Source organism: Merops nubicus, unplaced genomic scaffold (genome assembly GCF_000691845.1).
Source record: "Merops nubicus isolate BGI_N331 unplaced genomic scaffold, ASM69184v1 scaffold10706, whole genome shotgun sequence".
NCBI classification, from domain to species: domain Eukaryota; kingdom Metazoa; phylum Chordata; class Aves; order Coraciiformes; family Meropidae; genus Merops; species Merops nubicus.
Genome location: NW_008615619.1, coordinates 22,749 through 29,944, shown reverse-complemented (window position 1 = coordinate 29,944; position 7,196 = coordinate 22,749). Strand labels below are relative to the sequence as shown.

At 37.7% G+C, this 7,196-nt stretch overlaps 1 protein-coding gene across 1 annotated transcript in view; it reads right to left on the bottom strand.

The window, feature by feature from the left end:
- Nucleotides 1-276: 276 nt before the first annotated feature.
- Nucleotides 277-7,196, bottom strand: part of LOC103775133 (leucine-rich repeats and immunoglobulin-like domains protein 3) — a gene marked incomplete at both ends in the record, with an annotated part of 29,526 nt that continues 22,606 nt past the window's right edge. Inside the window, 7 exons of the mRNA XM_008942578.1 lie at nt 277-440; nt 3,040-3,111; nt 3,425-3,496; nt 4,161-4,241; nt 5,209-5,352; nt 5,777-5,920; nt 6,235-6,378. Of these exons, the coding sequence (XP_008940826.1) occupies nt 277-440; nt 3,040-3,111; nt 3,425-3,496; nt 4,161-4,241; nt 5,209-5,352; nt 5,777-5,920; nt 6,235-6,378 (821 nt within the window). The remainder of the gene's footprint in view (nt 441-3,039; nt 3,112-3,424; nt 3,497-4,160; nt 4,242-5,208; nt 5,353-5,776; nt 5,921-6,234; nt 6,379-7,196) is intronic.

The following is a 7,196-nucleotide window of genomic DNA, read 5'->3' as shown; positions in this document are numbered from 1 at the left end:
ATCTGTCTTTTAAATCTAGAGGCATATACATTTACCACCACAAACTATTGAGCTTTCCCTTGCACACGATGCTATGTACTATGTAAGCAAGCTGTACATGAAATAAACGTCAGAAAGCCTTCACTCCCCATCTTGTACAAAGCCACAAGTTTTGAGCAGAGAAGGAAATGTTAACCGATATTAAATCCTTTCCATTTTATTAGAGAAATTATATCAAAGAAAGGACAACAAGAATCAATGCGTTCATCAAAATTTGTTCTATAGAACTATACTCACCACAAACAAATCCATCCAGGTTGACAGCAAAAATACTTCTCCCTTTTAGCAGCTGAGGATGGGCACAACTGGCATTTACAAAGCTCTGAAAGTTGTTCTCTGACATCCACTGTGGTAGCCATTTTAACTGGCAGTCACACAGGAGACTCGACGTGTTTAAGTGCCTAAGAAAAAGCAGTTATGTTCTAAGACCATTGGCTTATTTTTTCTGTTTGCAAGACAGATCTACATGAGCACACATCAGTAAAAAAACCTTAAATTTTTATGCTAAATACATGTATAACTAGAGAAAGGCAGCAATATTATTCAGTTCAGATGTGGTGACATCACACGACTCCTACATCTACAAAGCAGACCTGTTATCCTGAATTATAAATATGAGTCCAGGCAGTTGGGTAGGTCTGTACTGCCTTGGGTACAAAACTGCAGTCAGCAGGACACACAGAATGAGCAAGTAAATAGTCCAGCAGGGAGGTGCTCTGGAAGCTAACACCAAAAAATTCTGAGACAATTTAATTCCCTCATTTCCATTTCAGTCAAATTGGGGAAGATATTTAAAAAGCAGAATGAGGAGAAGAATAATCAAGTGTTGAAATCAAGTGTAGAACTGGTTATCACTGTGCCTTAACCTATGTGGATATCTATATACACAGACGGGGAGGGGAAAAAAAAAAAAAAAGAAAGCAAAGACATTTTGTGAAGCACCTAGAATCAGAGGATACTAGAATTGAAGAAGGAAGAGTTCTGTTTTGGCTGAAAACTCAGAATCACCCTTAAAAAAAATGCATTAAAACCCACAGTCAGTAATAAAATTCCGCTCTTCAAATCTTACCTGTTCTTGGAAGAAAAAAAAAAAAAAAAAAAAAATTTATGAATCCAGGGAGAGAAACAGCTTTAAATATAAATGGAGACACACCAATTCTTGATTTTTTTTTTCCTCGAGGAAAAGGAATAGTATCTCTGTGCAATTTTTTCACACTAACAGTGCACAGGTAACACCTAGGGATGCTAGCTCTCCAGTTCACATGGAGATGAAGCAGGTTATCTTTCACCAAAGTTCAGGGGTCTTCCTGTTATTTGTAGGAGGCAGGGAAACCAACACATTTTTTGCTACCATGATGCACCGAGTATCTATCATATTATTTTCAAATTTACTCTCTAGGGGTCTCAGAATAAAGTTACTAGATAGGAATTTATAGTAAATAATCCTACTTCTGCAGAAGCACTTTCGACCATCTGTCTACATCCTCCTCAGACCTAATGGATGTCTACCAGGTATTTCAAGAAAAAAAACAAACAAACAAAAAAAAAAATATTGAAGATTTGTTGTGTTAACTGAAGTGTTCAGAGTCTGGTTTCTTGTAGCATCTCACACTTCCTGGAGCAGCATGTCATTCCACCACATTTCATCACTCTTCAAATCATCTGTATCAATGCCTAGCTGTTAGCACTCTGCTCCTACAGCTTCTCTTGAGCCAAATCTAGCAACTGCCCTGAAGGTGGCTGAGTGAGCTCAGCAAACCAATCAAGCAATGAAACCAGATCCAACTCAAGCAAGAGGAAAGGCAGAAAACCCCTGGCTATGGGTAGAAGAGTGGCTGCTGCTTCCTAAACCAGCTGCAGCTACACCAGGGTGTGCGTAACGTCAGACTGAACTTTGAATGAACCAAATATTGTCTAGATGTGAGAATGAAGTCTTGTATGTGAATAATCATACACTGGAACAACCTCCACAGGGATATGGTGGAGTCCCCAGCACTGGAGGTTTTCAAGACTCAACTGTACTGAGTGCTAGATAATCTCATCTAGGCTCACTTTTCCATGAAAGGTTGGACCACATGACCTTTAGAGATGCCTTCCAACCTGGGCTGTTTTACGATTCTATGAAACACACAAGCCTCCTCGTTACTTTATCTATGGTACACAACAGGGAATGATACCATAAGACTAAGTAGAGAGCCAGCTGCTAGGGTGATACTTGATACAAGTCTGGAGAACACAAATGAAAAGCTTCAGATAAGCTTCAGGTAGGTTCTACCCCTACTGAGAGCAGCACCATTTGGTTGTTCTTTATTTCATTGATAGACTGTCCACAGAGCAGCTCAGGACAGCAGATCTCACTAGAGAAGGCTGATATGAATATAGGAGACATAAGATATATGCAAGAGGAAGAATTAATTGTGCTCAAAACACAGAGGACAGTGACAGTTTTTCTGCACTGACCAACAGAAAAAGAGGGTGAGAAGACAAAAAAAAACCCCAAAACTCACTAGAAGAATACATTCTTCCCAGTGACCGCTTCATGACTTCCTCTGAAGATCTGCCCCTTTGCTACTACAGGACAGATAAAAGGACCCAATTACAAGCACTGACAACCAGGTCTTTACAAAAGAATTACAGCACTGCATTTCACTGGTCCAGTAAACTTCAGCTCAGTGATAGCACTGCTGATCTTATAGCACATTACATCAAAGTCTCCCATATCTAATACCTATTAGAGATCAGCCAATTTAAAATAAAGACTCCAGACACCAAATGTAGCAGAAAATGAATGCCTCCTATCCTACACTATCTCACTGAAATACAGTCATCACAGAAAAAATAAAAAAACCCAAACACTGACATACCCTTTTTTATGTGACATCTGAGAGATTACAGTGGGAGTTTATCACTGCATCAGACAACACCTTACAAAGCTTTTATTTATGTGTTCATATAGAAATATATATTTAATAGAGGTTATGTCTTTAGACAGAAACTTACAATTCTTTGAGTTTCTTCATTTGCGAAAATGCATTTCCTTGAACTGACATAATTGCATTGTTACTTAGATCTCTAGGAAAAAGAAAGATAAATAGCATTACAGAAGGAAAGAATAATGTGTTAAAGTCAATGTAGCTAGGACTCAAGAATAGTCTGCTACCTTGGTAATATACAAAGACAAAACCTAGAGAGACAGGATTAAGGAGTTCTATAGCATGCTTAATACAAAACACTTTCAGCATTAATCACAAAATTAATATTCAGTGTAACTCAATCAAATCAAAGAACCTTCTCAAGATCGCAGTAGCAACCAGGGTAAGTATATTTCATTCACAGTCATAAGTAGTTCCCAAAGTTGGGTTAAATGTGAATTTCTACTACTTACAGGTGTTCAAGTGCATCCAAACCAGAAAATGCTTTCTTTGTAATGGATCTAATCCTATTTCCTTGGAGTATCCTGAAAAATATACATACATGATGCAAAAAAGATGCAATAAGATAAAATCTGGCTCATTTTTTGAGCCAAACAATTGCATTTTTGGTGTTTATTTCTAAACTGTGTAGAATATTCACCATTCAACCTTTCCTAATGCAGCAAACTGTCGTACTCCTAGAAGATATTAATTTATTCCCACTGACTAAGCACCTAGATTTTACAGTGATTTTAGAAGATGTTTAATGTGTACAGTTCAGCGATATAGATTATTCCAAATGTATACACATAAGCATCTTTTTATTTCATAGATGTGCATCTGAACATTTCCAGGCAACGAAGCCACTTCCATTGGGTGCTGCATTACTTATCGAAGACTTATCCCTGTCACTGTGCACCTGTCATATAACCCACTTATTGCTTCTGATTACAGGAAACCCTCATTCCTTGAGGTTTCCATCCACAGTAGTAATATTTAAAATATTTCAGATTAGTTTGACTTGAAAAATCTGGAATTTGTTTTACAAAAAAAATGAATGTTTTATAGGGAAGAAAATGGTAAGGGAGAAAAAAAATCATCTCAGCTATGGAAACTACAACATCATTAAGTGTTGGGCTTGTCCCTTGAAACACACATAATCTAAATCAATTTTTTTAAGCAATGATGAGATGATGTAGCAATACTCACAGCTTCCTAAGTTTATCTAGGCCAGAGAAAGCACCATTCATATCTTCAATAGTCCATGATATTTCATTATTTTTCAGATCCCTGTTTAAGGGAGGAGGGGAAATAAAACCACAAGTGCTATTAAAAATTACAAGGTATATACTTCAGGAACATGTATTATTTAAAGCAATTTCTAAAATAGCTTTCTGACAGATTGGGTTTTGTTTGTTTGTTTGTGAAGAGAAGCTTCTCCCAATTAGCTATTTCATTTCAAAGCCTTTTAGTCTAGATCGAAAAGAGTAACAGTTCCCACACACCTTGCAAGTCTCTGATTTGCCCTCTTAATCTCTCTGTATACTTAATAAATATCTCTATCTATACCTCTCTGTGTACTTAAAAACCACAGCATACACCCCTCTAAACTGCATCACGTAGGAGTATGTGAGGAAACCCCTGAACACAAAGCATCAGCACCCTTTTCAAAACCTGGACAGAAAGGCAACCACTTCCCTCACATGGCTAACAGACGGGTCAATGGTACAGAATTGGAAGATTTTAACGAAGTGGAATATATTCAGAATTAGTTTCCTTCTTTCTCACCCTTCAATACATGATTGTTTTTTGAAATAGCAAATACTTAAAGCAACTGCCCACTCATGAAAAGCATCAGCATCTATAGTAAAACAGCTTTGAGTTTGGTGTTATTTCTACCAGGAGGGAAAAGTTGGTTTAGTTAAGACATTAGGGATCTGGATCCTAGTTAAGCTGTGGGTAGCAGTAAGGCCTTTGAATGGAGACCATAAAAATGCTACTGAAAGTTCCTATCAGAATTATCAACTTCCATTATGCACAGCCTTACTGAAAGAATAAGTCTGCCCTCTCCCACATACTTCGGGAAAAAAAAAAAAAAAAAAAAAAAAAAAATCCTACTCTAAGAAAAACGTATGCTGATCTGGATAAGTTAGCAAAATGTTTTCTGTATTGCCTAAGGAAATATAAATAAAAATCTATAAACACTGAGAGTTTTTCTTAAGGTTTTTGATCTGAAAAATTGAGTTTGTCAACTTACAAAGTCTGTAGACTGGAAAGTCCCCGGAAGGCACAATCAGCGATATAATTTACTTTGTTGTTTCCAATGTACAGTCCAACCAGCACACTTAGCCCAACAAAGCTTGAATCATCCAACCTTGATAAGTGATTGAACGTCAAATCCCTGGAAATTCATGGAAAGAAATTATTTTTAATGTTTATGTTGCAGTGCTTGTTACTCAGTTCAACTCAAGTGAATTTTCACAGAAAGACCATTTTTTTTTCCCCTTACAACTATCACAAAACATACTACACCATTTTTGACCACACAGCTTACGTATAGTTTCCAACCAATTCACCAATTACTGCAGAATGAATTTCTTTCATTTGAAAATGACCGTGTTACAGCTTTAGTACAACTGCCACAGTAAAATGAGGCAGTCACGGTTGACTTCAACTTCTTTCAACAAAAAATACTGTCTCACAGACAAAAAAGTTGTTGTCACCTTGGAAACTTTGCTATGAAAAATTTACAGATCAGTGGCAAGAGGCTCATGCTTTGGCATGTACCTGGCTTTCGAAACTGGAATACAATGAAAGTTACTCACAGCTCGCTGAGTTTTTGGCAAAATTCCCAGGCATCAGGACTGATCCTGCTGATGGCATTTTGGCTGAGATGGAGTTGCTGCAGCATCAGCAAGCCATAAAGCCACCCTTTGGTTACCTCCGTTAAGTTGTTATGGTCCAGCTGCCTACAAACACATACAAACAGATAAAAGACATAAGGATCAGAAACTCAACAGTGTGCATGCCTTGCCACGGATCCACAGCTGATTTCATGATACTGGCTGGGTAGCTGCAGCCTCTACTTACATTTAGACTTGTATGCATGCATGAGGAATATGCTGTCCTACACATTCATCAATGACTGCTTGCTGCTTTCTAAACCATACCAAAACAATTTAATTCAAAAACATCATTAAACTCTATCTAGCAGCTCTCTTCCTTCTGTGTAATTCTACTTAATGTTATCAGCAAAACCTATCAGCAAAAAGTTGATACTTACAAGACTTCCATATTGGTCAATCCCCAGAAAGCACCATCCATGAGCCTAGTAACCCCATTTCTCTGTAGTTTTAATGATTTCAAAGCTGGGAGTCCTTGGAAAGTAAGCCCATCTATTTTTTTAATTTTGTTGCGACTCAGCTCCCTGCATCAATAAAATTTACAGTTACAGCAGAGTTAGTTTACCAGTATGCAAACAACCTTTCTTCCCTCTCTAGAAACAAACCTGCATTAAATATTTTTCTTGCACATAAACCAACAAGAGACAAGATGTAATACAAATCAAACGTTCTGCTGTAATAAATTATATTCAATCATGCTAACACTGTACTACCTTCCTGACATTGAGGACAAGTACTTGGTAGTTCCTTGGTTTTCAGATTTAAAGATTGTCCCTGTAGAATGTCATGGTTAATCCTATTTGCAGATTCAAAAGTGAAAGCAAATTCCAGGTGTTTATCCAGCAGTAGAGTCATTCAGGTTAGTTTGTAATAGCAGTTGACAATCAGTCAAAAAGAAAAAGTTAAAATTTTTAGTTGTGATAACTAGGCAAAATTAAATATTCTGGGTGATCCTCCTCTTCCTTAACCAGGTGTCAAGTATTCATTACATATTCCCCCCTCATTCTCCACAACTAGTTACAAATAGTTCCTTCCCTCTTTCTCAAGCGCTCTCAGCACTCACCCTTCTGCCACTACACACACTCCTTGTAGGTCAGAAGCTGGGACCTGTGTGTGTCCTGAAAGGGAGTCATAAGCCATAACTAGCTGGAGGGCAAGCTGCAGTGACAGCAGTACTCAATATTTTGTATTTTCCCACTCTCCACACTTTCTTGGCTCGGGTCCTTTTAAACTCCAAACCCTGCACCAACCTATGTGAAAAGGGAAGTCTAGCCGCACACGGGCACAAAGAGCAATGTTAACCGCTTTTATAACAGTGAATTTTAAACTAGCCATCATTTGC